Below are 15,694 nucleotides of genomic sequence, written 5' to 3' on the forward strand. Positions count from 1 at the left end.
TTAAAAAGATTTTATTTACTTATCCATGAGAGACACAGAGAGAGAGGCAGAGGGAGAAGCAGGCTTCTGCGGGGAGCCCCTTGTGGGACTCGATCCCAGGGCCCCCATCAGCACCTGGGTGGAAGGCGGGCGCTCAGCAGCCGCGCCACCCAGGCGGCCTGGGGAGCACGTCCTCCTCATCAGTGGGCTAAAAACATACAGACCTCCCATAGAATTGGGACTCCTCTTTCTTTCTTGCATCTATTCAACAAATACGCATTTGACTAGGGCGCAGCGGGCATCGGGCAAATGATAGGAACAAAAGAGACAAAGACACCGCCCTTGACGGAGTTTAATTTCTTTGCATGTTGTGTCTTTGCATATTGCGTTTATTGACAACTTTTATATAATCGCTCAACCAAGAGGCACGCAAGCTCCCCATCAGGATGTCCGAGCAGCGATTTACACACCTGGGCGAGGTTAGCTTGCGGTGACCTCCCCACCCGCCCCCCGGAAAGCCGGCGCTGGGCGGAGGCAGGCCACGCCCCTCCCGCGCTCGCCCCGCCCCCCCGGGCCGCAGCCCCGCCCCTCGCCGCTCGCCTCCGCCCCCACCCGCCCCCTCAACTTCCAGCTCTCGGCCCGCGGGAGTGCGGGCTCTTCTCTCGCGAGATCTTCGCTGCGGGGAGCCGGCCGTGGTGGCCGCGTTGGGGGCCGCGGGGGCTGTCGGTCGCGGCCGCCCAGCCGGGCTGGGTCTGCCTCAGGAGCGCTCGGTAGGTTCCGCGGCCGAGATGCGGCTGCTGGCGCGCGGGGGGCCTGGAGGGAAAGAGTAGGGCGGAGCCCCCGGGCTCGGGCAGGCCTGGGGCCGCGTGCGTGCGGCGCGGGCCGGAGCGGGCGGGAGGCCGCAGCCGCCGGGCGCGGGGCCGGGGTCGCTGAGGGAGCGCGGAGCGGTGCGCGGGCCGCGGCGGCGTCTGGGGAGCGCGCGGTGCCCTGGCCCCTCGGAGCTGCCGCGTGCGCCTGGCTCTCGTCGGCAGCTCTGCGACGCGTGGCCGCCGTGTCCACAGACGGGGGGGTTTGCGCGGAGGTGAATAGCCCCAAGGACTTAAACCCCACAAGCCGTTCTTTGTCTTTGCATCAAGGTGTGCGGAGACATGGAGTACCTGACGGACGCCGCCGGCCGCACCCCCGGACACATGTGAGTCGTACCCCCCGCCCCCACCCCGGTCCTTTAAATGTAAAAATATTAAAGTGAGTCTTTGAAACTTGCTGCCTGTGAGGAAAGCTTTTTTTTTTTTTTTTCTTGAGGGGAATTCTTAAGCGAAAAGCTTTATTTCCTGAGACAATCGGGATCGTTTTTTAGTTGAAAAGTTTGTTGTGGTAAACACCTGCTGATTTAAGAGCGTTAAAATATTCGCTTTACGTCGTTCTCCGCTGGCACTGTGCCATGTGATAGCTAATTAGCCATGTGGGGCTATTTAAGTGTAAAATTAAAATGAGATAAAATTAAATATAAGCTCTTTAGTCCTAGCGGCCAGGTTTCAGGTGCCCAGTGGCCCCATGGGCCCGGCGGCTACCCTACAGAACGTCATGGATTATAGAACATTTCTATACCTGCGGGTCTGTTCCCTAGGTGGCTCAGCGGTTGAGCACCTGCCTTCAGTCCAGGGCCTGATCCTGGAGTCCTGGGATCGAGTCCCGCGTCGGGCTCCCTGCGTGGAGCCTGCTTCTCCCTCTGCCTGTGTCTCTGCCTCTCTCTCTCTCTCTCTCTCTGTGTGACTATCATAAATAAATAAAAATTTTAAAAAAGTACATCAAATAAAAGATTTTATTTGTTCATGAGAGACACAGAGAGAGAGAGAGAGAGAGAGAGAGGCAGAGACACAGGCAGAGGGAGAAGCAGGCTCCATGCACCGGGAGCCCGACGTGGGATTCGATCCCGGGTCTCCAGGATCGCGCCCTGGGCCAAAGGCAGGCGCTAAACCGCTGCGCCACCCAGGGATCCCGAACAAATAAAATCTTAAAACATTTCTTTGGGACAACATCAGTGATCGCTAAACATCTTCTGTCTCAGTACACCTAGAGTTATGACACAAGTCCATTATACAGAATCACACTAGCCCTGATACTCTTCTTATTCTTTGACAATTTTTCTACTCTGTTTATTTATTTGTTTTCTAAAAGACTTATTTATTTACTTATTCATGAGAGACACGCAGAGAGAGAGAGAGAGAGAAAGAGAGGCACAGACACAGGCAGAGGGAGAAGCAGGCTCCACGAGAGAGCCCAATGCGGGACTGGATCCCCGGTCTCCAGGATCACGCCCTGGGCTGAAGGCGGCGCTAAACCCCTGAGCCACCCCGGCTGCCCTCTACTCTGTTTGAATGTTTACGTTTTGGCAGTTCTATACTGGCTCCCTAAAGAAAAATGTCTTCGGACGATAATAGAACTGTGATGACTATTCTTAACAGATCTATTAGACTCTCTCTTGACCCTTTGGACAACACCATACTTTGAGGATTTTTGGAATTATAGCCATCCTTGGATTTTTTGCTGCAGTATTCCAAGGTGCTACTTTATCTACAGCATCTTTGAAGATTACTTTGCCAGGTGTTTTTTTGTTTTTGTGTGTGTGTGTGTTTTTTTTTTAAAGATTTTATTTATTTCTTCATGAGAGACCCACACAGAGAGGCAGAGACACAGGCAGAGGAAGAAGCAGGCTCCATGCAGGGAGCCCGATGTGGGACTTGATCCCGGGTCTCCAGGATCATGCCCTGGGCTGAAGGCAGCGTTTAAACCGCTGAGCCACCTGGGCTGCCCTGTTTTTGTGTTTTTTAAGCAAAGATATGGCCTCCCCTGAAGGCTTTTGTTTGTTTAACAACCAGTGCATTTATGAAACCTAATTTGAAAAATTTATGCTCTGTTTATTTAAGCTTGTGCTGTGAGTGTGGTGTCCCAATCAGTCCAAATCCTGCCAATATTTGTGTGGCCTGTTTGCGAAGTAAAGTAGACATCAGCCAAGGAATTCCGAAACAGGTCTCTATATCTTTCTGCAAGCAATGTCAAAGGTATGATGCGGTACTATTTTATGTTACGTAAAGTTGAGTTTTATATCTATATATGCTGATGTGACATAGAGGTACATAGACTAAAGCACACATAATTGAGATTTAACTTTTATTTATGTTGGTGTTGCCAGACATTTTAGGATTTGCAATTTTGTAGTGTACTTCTCTAGTTTGAACCCTGATAATCTGGTAAAGTTAGTGTAAATGTATTTGAATCTACTTTCTTTTAGTCTTATAAGGGTTTAATAGGTTTGGTGTATACAGTTAATAGATATTGAGTTGGGTTTTTAAGGGTAAGTGAAAGCAGATTACTAAGAATATAATATTGTTATTATCATGAGGGTTTTTTTTTTTTTTTCATTTTAGTCACCAGAAGCTCTGTATGATAAACAGCCTTTTATGTTTTAATGTTTTAAATAATTTAGCAAGGTGTTTTAAAAATCTTGGTAAAATTCCAATGTAACTAAATGATTATAGTTAGCTGTTGAGTAACACAACCTGCCTAGTGACAGTGACCATATAAAGCTAATTGCCTGTGATTTCCCAGATGGATTAGGACTCTAGTGGTTCTTAATTTTTTTTGAGGGGTAGGGGGAATGGTTCATGAATCCTTTTGGGAATTTGAAACTACCTTTTCAGAAAACATACTTAAAACGTACGTATATACAAGCACATGAAATTTTTCTGTACTGTTTCAGGGAATTTATAGTTTGCAAGTTTGTGGCAAGTATGATACTTGATCAATTACAGCTACTTGCTGTACTTTAAAGCATGGTGGAGTAGAAATAAAAAGCACTGGACAAAGAATCAGGAGACTTAGTTTGTGTTGGATTTCTCACAAACTAACTTTTTGAAACTCTGTCAGTTAACCTTTCTAAGCCTTAATTTAATTTCCCCATCAGAATGAAAGCACTTTATTAGAAGGCAGATAAAACCCTTTCTGACTCCAAAAGCATCCTTATAATAAAAGGACCTGTATAAGGTTTTTGAATTAACCTTTAAAAGTGAGAATCCGGTCCCTGGCTGGCTCAGTAGGTAGAACTTGCAACTCTGGATCTTGGGGTTGTGGGTTTGAGCCCCATGTTGGGTGTAAAGATTACATAAAAATAAATTCATAAATAAAAGTGAAAGAACATTCACTTAACTAGTATAGCAAAAACAAGCACTCGTATAGTGTATTTAGAAGTATTATGTATTTAACAAATGTTTGTTGAGCACTTCCTATGCTTGGCACTATCCTGAGTCTTGAGCAGGCTGGATTAAAAATCTTAAAAGCATTTGTCCAGGGATTGAAAATTTAATTTAATTAGGTTTTATGTAAGATTTAAAAACAAGTTTTACAATTTAAAATTTGGGAAGAGACTTGGAATAGATGAACAGTCTGAACTACTGTTGATATTTGGTATGAGGTACTAATATACCTTTTTTGTGTGTGAGAAATCAATTCTCAAACATTTTAGATGTTTACTATAAACCATTTTAATGCCATTTTAAGATGATTTCTTACCTTTCAGAGTATAGCTTCAAGGAACTCTTAAGCATTTTGTCAGACCTCACTGGAATTCTTTGCTGGTGTTTGAAGTAATAAGTCCTTTGTAATACATCATTTCAGATTGGCTTTCTCAAATATACCTAGGATTTCACTTTTTAATTAAGCCAATTGAAATTTTTTTTGGAACTATTACATATACTTGGGTTAAATGCTGCATGTCAGTCTTGGGAATTATGTGATTAATCATCATTGTTATATCCACAGATTCACAGTGAAATTTTTGTTTTTCCTGGGAGATGGTGGTTTTCAGTATATTTTTTTTCTTAGGTATTTCCAGCCGCCTGGAACTTGGGTACCGTGTGCATTAGAATCCAGGGAACTTCTTGCTTTGTGTTTGAAAAGAATCAAAGCCCCTCTTAGTAAGGTAGGTCAGTCAGTTTTAAAATAAGTTTTTTGTGGATATGTGTTTTTGTTTTTATATTTTAATCTCTTGTTAGAAAATCCTATATGAGTAGGTTTTCCAAAAGTAAATGTTAACATTGGTAAGTATGCTACTACAAACTGCTCATTTTTAAAGTTATGTATATTATTTTTTTATGGAAATGAAAATCTTTTTTGCTTTAAAAGATTTAATGTAGAATAACTTTTTTCATTGTTTATAGAGTCTCATATGCAATAATTTTTTTCTGAAAACATTTATATAAAACCATCACTAAACATAATTTAGAAGATGATAATATTAGGGCTATGATATTCAGTTTCTTTTTATTTTCAGTATTGCTCTAGAAAGAAAATACTTGTGCCTGTTGCTTAAAGTCAGTGCATCAGGGTCTCCAAAAAACAAATAGAATTTTATCCTGTTTTACCTCTCTGCATAACACTTTCAGTTTTCTTTATGTTAAAATTTATGACTGACTCATTTCCACCATGTATTTTTTTTTTTTTAAGATTTTATTTATTTATTCATGAGAGACAGAAAGAGAGAGAGAGAGGCAGAGACATAGGCAGAGGGAGAAGCAGGCTCCATGCAGGGAGCCTGACACGGGACTCGATCCCAGGTCTCCAGGATCATACCCTGGGCTGAAGGCGGCGCTAAACCAATGAGCCACCGGGGCTGCCCCCACCATGTATGTTTTTAATTGAAATGGACTCTTGGTTTGAAAGTCTTCAGATTCTCTTTTAAGCTCTGATAAAATTTCATGTAACAGTTCTTTGAAATTTTTTCCTTTATTATTTTTTTTTTCTCCCTGGAATTTCTGTTAGTCAAATGTTGGCCCTTCTGGCTGAAAACTTTGTCTTTTGCCCCTTATATTGTTTTTAATCTTTCAGTCTTTTTTTCTGTGTTCTTGGTGATTTACTTTGTCTTCTGGTCTCTATATTGGTTGTTTTTTTGTTCCAGCAGTGACATTTTTATGTTCCAGAGTCTTTACTACAGTCTTTTTTTTTTTTAAGATTTTATTTATTTATTCATGAGAGGCCCGGAGAGGCAGAGACACAGGCAGAGGGAGAAGCAGGCTCCTTGCAAGGAGCCCAATGTGGGACTCTATCCTGGATGCCAGGATCACGCCCTGAGCCGGAAGCAGATACCCAACCACTGAGCCACTCAGGCGTCCTGCTTTGTCATAGTCTTAATGTTTTTGATGCATTCATTTTCTTTTTTCTTTTTTTCTTTTCTTTTTTTATTTGAGTGTAGTTGACACAGTGTTAAATTAGTTTCAGGCATACAATGTAGTGATTTGACATCTTATGCTGTGCATACAAGTATAGCTACCATCTGTTACCATACAACACTATTACATGACTGTATTATCTGTGCTTACCTTTCATCCCTGTGACTTACTCATTCCAAAACTGGAAGCTATATTTCCCACTCCATTTACCCATTTTGCCTATCTCCACAGTCTACTTCCCTCTGGTAATCATCAGTTTGTTTTCTGTATTTATAAGTCTTACTCTGCTTTTTGTTCATTCATTTGTTTTTTAGAGTCCACATATGAGTGATATCATATGATATTTGTCTTTCTCAGTCTGATTTATTTCACTTAGCTTAATATCCTCTAGATCCATTCATGTTGTTGCAGATGGCAAGGTCTCATCCTTTTTATGGCTGTGTAATATTCCGTTCTCTGTATACCACATCTTTATCCATTCATCTATTGATGAACATTTAAATTACTTCCGTATCTTGGTTGTGGTAAATCATGCTGCAGTGAACATAGGAGTGCATATATCTTTTCGAGTTAGGGTTTTGTTTTCTTGTGGGTAAGTATCTAGTAGTGGCATTTTTGGATCATACGGTATATCTAACTTTTTGAAGAACCTCCATACTGTTTTCCATAGTGGCTGTACCACTTTACATCCCTACAATAGCAATGCATTCTGTTGAATTTTTCTGAAGGTATGATAATAGGTTTTTAAAAAATTTCCTTCTGTTTCCTACTTTGTCTCTGGAGTCAGTTTTTTTGTGTAATTGGTCTCATTTTCATACTTATGGCTTTCAGGCTTTTGTCAAATGTCTGGTGAGCCTTAATAGTTCATTAGTTCATTCAGCAGTGTTATATTAAGTGTCAGCTCTGTGCCAGTCTGCTTTTGGTGTTGGGGATATAGTAGTGAATGACAGAGTCAAAAATGTCTGTCTAGGTAACTGTTATTCTAGTTGGAGGAGTAGCCACTGAAATGTCTAAATTCTGTAGAAGAATAAACCAGGAAGGGGATAAGAACTGCATAGGGAAGAGTTTGATTTAAAATAGAGGGGAAATAAACAAACAAACAAATAAATAAGAGGGGTTAGCATTATATGTCAGGTATACTCAAATAAGTGAAATAGAGTGGTTAGGTAAGGCCTCACTGATAAGGTGACATTTGAGTAAACATTAAAGGCAGTATGGGAAGGAACTGTGCAGAAATCTGGAGGAGAGAATTATGGGTAGAGAAAACAAGTGTTAGGCTAGAGGCAGGAGCATAGCTGTGAGGTTAGCCTGGAGTGGGGAGGGAAAAAGTAGTGGGGGTTGAAAACAGCAATTGTGGAAAGTCACAGAGGTTGGGTTTTTACTCCAAGTGTAATGGGTATAGAGGGTATAGGGTAGAGTAGTAAAATGATGAAAGATTTATGATTTATCAGGAACCCTTGCAGCTATGTTTAGAGTACGTATGAGGGAAATGGGGGTGAGGGTAGAAGTGGGGACCTTTAGGAAGTGATTGTAGTAATCATGAGAAATGATGCTATTTGGATCAGTAGTGGATGTGGTGAGAAGTGGACAGTCTGGATCTACGTTGAAGGTAGTCAGTAGTATTTACCGATGAATCTGAATGTATGTATATGACAGATGAGTAGAAGGATTATTTGATTTCATGTTCTTGACTTGATCAACCAGAAGGAGGGAGTTGCTGTTAGTAAGGTAGGGAAGACTTCAAGAGGAAGCAGGTCAGTGTGAGAGAGATTAGAGCTATCTCACAGTGGTACTTAGATGTCCATTAAACATAGAAGTAGACATTGTAGGCAGCTTCTAAATAAACATTGATCCAGACTGGAGATGATGAATTTGGAATATAGATGGTTTTTAAAGCTGTGAAATTGAATGAAATTTCCAAGACAGTTTAGATAGAGAAGGGAAGAAATTTGAGAACTAAATCCTGGGGTCTTTTACTCTTAAAAGCTTGAGAAGATGGTAAACCAAAGGAGACTTAAAAAGGAGTTGCTAGTGAGGTAGATGAAAAATTAGATGAGTGTAGTGTCTTGGAATGTAAAGGAAGTATTTTACAAAGGAAGTGACTGGCTATGTAATTTGCAGCTAATGGGTCAAATTCTGTAGATGTAGCAATGTGAAAATCGTTAATGACTTTGATGAGCAATTTCTGTTTAGTGGTGGAAATAAAGACCTAATTTGAATGAAAATGAGAGAATAGGAGAACAGGAATTGGAGATAACAAGTATAGATAATTTTTTTGAGTAAAGGGAAAGAAATAGGATAGTGGGTAGAGGGGGAAAAAAGGGAAGGGACCCATTTCTCAAGGTATGAGGTTAAGGGCTCCTGGGTGGCTCAGTTGGTTAAGTGTCTGCCTTCTGCTCAGGTCAGGATCCCAGGGTCCTGGGTGAAGCTCTGCATTGGGTTCCCTCCTCTGCCTCTGCCACTCCTCTGCTTGTGCTCTCACTCTTTTTCTGTCAAATAAATAAAACATTTTTAAAAAGGATATGAGATGTTAGAGTATATTTATAAGCTATCTGGGAGTTGAGTACAGAGGGAAAAATCTGTGAAACTGCACAGAGACAGAATACTTGACTGTGAGATGACCTTGAGGAGTGGAAAAGAGAAGATAGAGCATACTAGTGGAAGAATATCAACAAGTATTTGGTACTTACTCTCTCCCAGGCACCATTTTGGGACCCTGGAGTATTTTGTGGAACAAAATAAAGGTCTTTGCTCTCTAATGGGGCATTCTTAAGTTTGGTCTTAATAGGAGCTAGGACAGGTTGTCTGTAGTAATAGAGAAATGTTTGTAAGTAGGAGCTTCTGGGAAATCTTCTTATTACTTTTTCTAATTGAGAAACAAAAGCCTGGGGAGGAGTTATGAAGGAAAAACTGTTAGATACTTGAGGAGAGAAGGGAAGGTATGAAACACACCTCCAGAGTGGGAGAGAGAATGTACTAGAATGATGTATGATTGTTGCAAAGGTTACTGTTAGAAATTTAAAGACTAGCATTTCTTTAGCCTCATCAGCTGCACAGGTAGGGCATAGAATAGGTAGGGCACTGGATTTAACAAAGTGATTTAGTAATGACAAGGTGAAATGAGAGTGGGACCAAGGGAATTGAGTGTATGCATGAGAATGATTTTGATGATCTTGACATTTAAGCTAGCATATGATGGAAGTGAGTAGAAAAAGGAGGTAGGAGGGATAGTGAAAAGTGGTAGGATGAATAGATTGTAGGTTGCAGTAGGTTGAAGAATTTTTGGTGCTCAGGAACTAGAAAAGTGAGCTGGAAGGTTAAGAGGTAGGGGTCAAGAAGTGGGATATTTGGAGTTGAGATTTTGGAGGGATTTCAGTTATTGATAAAACTTATTGGTAAAAGATATGAGTAGCTAAGATAGAAGGAGGACAAGATCTTGGGGAAAGAGGACTCAAAGAATGGAGATGCTAGGGTTTTGTGGGGATTATCTATGAGGATATTGAAATCACCAAGTATTAATATTGTTGGAAAGAGCAACAGTGAGCCAGGAGCCTAAATAAAGTCTTTGAGAAATGAGAACATGTGACCTTGCAAGAGTTAACAGATGATTATAACAAAGAAGGGGTAGCATAGCCTTCAGATTCAAGACTGGGTGTATTTAAGGAGGAGGCAGGGAGAATGGTTTGGAATTAGTAGTTAAGAGCAAAGAGGACACCTCTGGCTCTTGGTCCAGTGATAGGAATGAGAAAAAAAATCATTCATTAGTTTAATTATCTGCAGGGGAACAATATATATAATCAGGAGATTAGAAGGCGAAGTGGGGATCCCTGGGTAGCGTAGTGGTTAAGCATATGCCTTTGGTTTAGGTCATGGTCCTGGGGTCCGGGATTGAGTCCTACATCAGGCTCCCCATGGGGAGCCTGCTTCTCCCTGCTTGTGTCTCTGCCTCTCTGTGTATCTCTCATGAATAAATAAAGTCTAGGGATCCCTGGGTGGCGCAGAGGTTTGGCGCCTGCCTTTGGCCCAGGGCGCGATCCTGGAGACCCGGGATCGAATCCCACGTCGGGCTCCCGGTGCATGGAGCCTGCTTCTCCCTCTGCCTATGTCTCTGCCTCTCTCTCTCTCTGTGTGACTATCATAAATAAATAAAAATTAAAAAAATAAAATAAAATAAAGTCTAAAAAAAAGAGAAAGTGAAGGGAATGTTCAGCAAATAGACTGAGGATTTAGGAGGTTTTGTTGTTAGTGAATGTTGCATTCCAGAGGGCACAGTAAAAGGGTTTCAGAATTTTGGGAGAGGTGTTAGATGGGACAGAATGGGAAGTATGTGGAACCATATAGAGATTAGAGTGTGGGGGATTAGAGGTAACAAGTGTCTGGGACTGTTAAAAAGAATAAAGGGTCCAATAAAGTTGATCAGTTCTGATTGTCTGAGGCTGTGTTGGTCAGTGTTGAAGTTAATTGTCAAGGGTCTTCTCTCCATTTCTGTAGATGAGGTTGGAAGCTGAGAGAAGGGCAGTATTAGAGCCCTTGGGCCTTGACCCTTGTGGGTGGATAGAGGCTGAAGGAGTAAGAAACTACTGTCACTCTGTGTACCTGGTGTGGCTTTAGTGGAACCAGTCACATTAAAAGGGTTTTACTCTATAGAGAGTGCTGCGTCTATAACAGCTAGTCTAGTTCTCACCAGACAGGAGCTGATAAAAAATTATCATCTGCCCACTGATGTCTCCAAAATCTGTTATCTACAACAGTTCAAGTTTCTCCATAGAATTCCAAACTGACTACATTAACATCCACTGAACAACTTCATTTTAGGGATCTCATAGATAAATCCTCTTAAACTCAAATATCTGAAACCAAATGTAACATCTTTTCTCCTCATCAAATCTGTTCTCTATTTGTTTCAGAAAAATAGTTATTACCTATATGCCCAAGATGGATATTTGAGTGTCATTCTAAAATCTGTTCTTTTCCTCCTTCCCGTATATAGTTGTCATATAGTCTTGTAAATCTTCTTTCCTAAATAACTCTTGGGTCTTTCTACTTTTTTTACTTCCAGCACCTTTCAGTTCAACTCACCTGCAACTCCTGCCCAAATTAATGAAATAACCTCCATTTTTGTTCCTCTTCCCTCTTCCTCAAAACACCCATTTTAGCTATATTGAGCTACATTGAGGTCCTCACGTATAGCACACTTTTTGACCTCTGCTGATATATCAGTGAGTTACCATTGTGGATTCAGTGTTCAGCATTAGACCCCCTCTGATAAGCCTTTTTTTAAAAGCCAAATACTTAATATAGATAGAATAATCCAAGTAGAAACTTTTGTTTATGAGATTTCTAGTAGATGATTAAACACCAGATCTTTGCTTTCTTCTAAAAAGTATAATTTCCATTAAAAAAAAAAAAGTATTTTTTTTAGGGAAAAGGATTTCTTCCTACGCAGACACTTATATTTTTGCTTGAATTATACCAGTTGCATTAATGTAGTCCTTAGATGGTCCTTTTATTGCTCTTTTTGTTGCCATACTTCTGATGATAAATTTTTTTTTTGACTGCTGTTGTAGAGTAATGATGCTAACCACAGATTCCTTAAACATCTTCTGAACTCTGCTAATGAGTTGTTTTTTCATCTTTTTTCTCAAGTGGGAACTTAAGTTTCTTTTTGGTTGTGTTCTTTTGAAGGTACGGCTTGTAGATGCAGGTTTCGTCTGGACTGAGCCCCACTCTAAGAGACTTAAAGTTAAACTGACAATTCAGAAAGAGGTAAGCTGTATACAGTTTTCTCAGCATGTCTGAAGTGTAGGTAGTGAAAATGAGGGGATATTGATAAGTTATCTTAGGGCTTGAATAGCTTAGGAGGAGAGATTACACTCTTAATTTTAACCTGAGGTGTTTTTTTTTGTTTGTTTTTTTTGGTCATTTGCCAGATGATCCAAAGCAGCCATTGCTCATGATTAGTGGGTAAGGTAATCTTTTTCAGAGTTATTTTTATTAGGAAAAAAGATGGAAGTAAAAGCATGAGCTAAGGCAGTGTTTCTCAAACTTGGTCGATCATCATAATAATTCACAGTAACTGAATCGAACTGGATCCATCTGGACGTGACACCTAGGAATCTGTTAAAAAGCTGCCTAGATGGTTTCTGATGATTGGCTATGTTTGGGAACAATTAAGGAATGTCTTCTGTTTTTAGAATTTTCTTTGTCTTGTATTTTTATATATACATACCACATATAGATATACAAATTCTTCAAAGACTATTCTTCACAACCACTTTAACTAGAGGTAAATATGAAATGTTAATTTTATCCTACAATCAAACTTGTTTTTTTCTTGAAATAGGATTAACTTATTCTTATGACCTTTAATTTAATTGATTTATTGTTGATGTCCTCAAAACATTCATGGAAAAAGACTTTAAGTTAAATATTAACTTTAAATATTAAATATTTATTAAAACAAAGAAGAAAGGAATGTGATTTTTTTTTTCCTTTTCCCCCATATCAGGTGATGAATGGTGCTATCCTTCAGCAGGTGTTTGTGGTAGATTATATTGTTCAGCCTCAGATGTGTGGAGATTGCCACAGAGTAGAAGCTAAGGATTTCTGGAAGGCTGTGGTTCAAGTAAGGCAAAAGGTATTGAGAGAAGGATGATAAGTGAATCCTTCATCTTGTATTTCATCTTTGTCAATTATAAACAGTTAGTAAAACCTCCTCCTTTCCCTTTTCACATCCTTGAGGAACCAGGGATAGTCCAGGTTTCTGCAACATTTACTTTTAAAAATAGATCACTATCATATTTTAGATAATCTTTAAAGATTGTTTTTGTTTTAAAAATCAATGTGCTATAGCAATAGATGGCCTTTTCTTCTTTTTTACATTTTATCTATTAATCTAATAATGTATTTATGTTTAGACTTTGCACAAAAAAACTTTCTACTATCTGGAACAGTTGATTTTGAAATATGGAATGCATCAGAATACACTTCGTATCAAAGAGATTCATGGTGAGTTAAAATTTGAAAGCATTTGAATTTAGGGCAGAATTAGTCCATCTAAATAAGAGGTCTTATCTTTATTAATAATATCTAGAATAATACTGTCCAAAAGAACAGTTTCTTTTGTTAGGAAGAAAAAAATCTTGGTTCTTTATCTGCACTGTCCAATATGGTAGCCACTAGCCACATATGGCTATTAAATACTTGAAATGTGTTTAGTCCAATGGAGGAACTGAATTCTTAATTTTTTTCTGTTTTAACTTACATTTACACTAAGTAGCTACTAGATGAGTAAACCAGTAACTGCATTAATGAAATGTAAAGTGTTATGATGAAAAATTCATCAAAAACTTGTTTTATGCAGAGATCAGTTTCTCATTGGAAGAAAATTATTTTTGAGATTTGTAGGTTCTTTTGTAATATTTTTGGTTTTGATATACAAATGATATAGTTAGATTTCTTAAAGGTGGAATTTAAAACTTGCATAATATCGTATCTTACTGTTGATATCATATACATATTAGATGATGGATGTATATTTCTCTAATAGTAGAAAACAAATATTCTTTAAAGATTTTTTTAAAAATTTTTTATTTATTTATGATAGTCACACAGAGAGAGAGAGAGAGAGAGAGAGGCAGAGACACAGGCAGAGGGAGAAGCAGGCTCCATGCACCGGGAGCCCGATGTGGGATTCGATCCCGGGTCTCCAGGATCGCGCCCTGGGCCAAAGGCAGGCGCCAAACCGCTGCATCACCCAGGGATCCCAGAAAACAAATATTCTTAAGCAGACTCTTAAGTTTCTTGTTAAAGGTTATTATTTTGAGATGGTACTTGCTGCTGGTGAACATGTACATACGTCGTTTTCCTAGTCTCTTAAAGTATAGGTTTAAAGATATCTGTTCTTGAAGGAATGACTAAATTCTTAGGTCGACTCCTCATTTTAAACCTGGGTGTTCCACTGTTACCAACTGATCTGTTACTCACATCTTGTATGTCTTGGGAAAGTACTTAGAAAAGTGTGGTCTTGGGTCTTTAAATGGGGGGAGATGTATGTAGTGATGTCACCTAAAGAAAATCTCTTAAGCTTTGTATTGACCTGAGTGCCTTGCCAGTAGACATAAGGTTAATAATCTAAATCTGTGAAACACAATTTATTTTTTTCTAAATTTTATTTATTTGAGAGAGAGAGTGTGTGAGCAGGAGCTGGTGGGGGATAGCCGCGGAGGCAGAGGGAGAACAAGACTCCCTTCTGAGCAGGGAGCCCATCAGCACTCAATCCCAGGACCCTGAGAACATGACCTGACCCAAAGGCAGACACTTAACCAACTGAGCCACCCAGGAGCCCTTAAATTGGTGAAACACAATTTAATGAATAATCTTAGTGGGTAAGGTACCTTGCTGCCTAGTCAACATAGTGCCTTGGCTATTTGCGGCTAGCCACCAGGCAAAAATACATCTTTGTTTTGAGTAATTCTGTTTTGAGTAACTCTTTCAAGGATAAGTAGATCCAAATATTCTAGCTAAGAAAGCAAACCACTATTACTCTGTTTCATCACCTGGCAGAAATATACTCAAAGAAGTTTTTTGTAGCAAAAGACTTGGATACATTCTGGGACATGCTTTTGTAATCATTTTCAAAACCAAAAATATTGTGAGTTTAACAGCCCTTTTTTAATCCAGAGAATTTAATCTATATTTTTTTCCCTACTAGTTCTTGGTTTGATTTAGATGAATTGTTTGTTTGTGGTTTATTTGTAAATTTGTTTTTTAAAATTGTTAAAATTTTACTATTTACTTTTACTAGTAATAGTAAAAATTCACACATAGATGTATATGAATAAAAGACCTCTACATTCCTTTTATCTCTTTGTTCTCCCCAGAGGTAACCCCTTAAAACAAGATAGTATATGTTTACTCTTTTGTGGGGCAGGGCCAGAGGGAAAGAGAATCTTAAGCAGGCTCCACACAGTGCAGAGCCCAACATGGAGCTCAGTCTCAAAACCCTGAAATCATGACCTGAGCCAAAATCAAGAGTTGATGCTTAACCACCTGAGCCACTCAGGCACCGCTATAATATGTATTCTGTATAAAAATAGTGATAGCAAAAAAAAAAAAAAAAAAAATTAAAAATTTAAAAAATACAAAATAAAAATTGTGATAGCATTGGTTTCCCTTATATGTGGGAATTATTTTTTAGTTATATAACTATGGCTTCTAACTTTTGTGTCTTACATTGGAAAGCTTTCTATGCTCCCACTATTGTATTTTTAAAAGTAAATTATTTTCGAATTTTTAAGCTTACCAGTCGGAGTTTTTCCGAGGTCAGTCTATCCTTTCCCACTGATGTGAAATATCTCCTTTCTTACATACAATAAATTATTTTATATACATGGATCCCTTCTGATTTATTTTGTCCCACTGCTTCTACCACAGTATGTAAACTATATAGTAATGTGCTCCCTTACTAATTTTTTTGGAAGATTTGAGTG

At 39.4% G+C, this 15,694-nt stretch overlaps 1 protein-coding gene across 1 annotated transcript in view; it reads left to right on the top strand.

The window, feature by feature from the left end:
* The first annotated feature begins 603 nt into the window (after nt 1-603).
* The window catches only part of NMD3 (NMD3 ribosome export adaptor), a 32,328-nt gene continuing 17,237 nt past the window's right edge, over nt 604-15,694 (top strand). Inside the window, exons 1-7 of the mRNA XM_077880187.1 lie at nt 604-749; nt 1,116-1,171; nt 2,907-3,041; nt 4,861-4,957; nt 11,889-11,969; nt 12,712-12,840; nt 13,121-13,211. Of these exons, the coding sequence (XP_077736313.1) occupies nt 1,128-1,171; nt 2,907-3,041; nt 4,861-4,957; nt 11,889-11,969; nt 12,712-12,840; nt 13,121-13,211 (577 nt within the window). The 5' untranslated portion in view covers nt 604-749; nt 1,116-1,127. The remainder of the gene's footprint in view (nt 750-1,115; nt 1,172-2,906; nt 3,042-4,860; nt 4,958-11,888; nt 11,970-12,711; nt 12,841-13,120; nt 13,212-15,694) is intronic.

This window comes from Canis aureus, chromosome 31, assembly GCF_053574225.1.
Source record: "Canis aureus isolate CA01 chromosome 31, VMU_Caureus_v.1.0, whole genome shotgun sequence".
Taxonomy (NCBI): domain Eukaryota; kingdom Metazoa; phylum Chordata; class Mammalia; order Carnivora; family Canidae; genus Canis; species Canis aureus.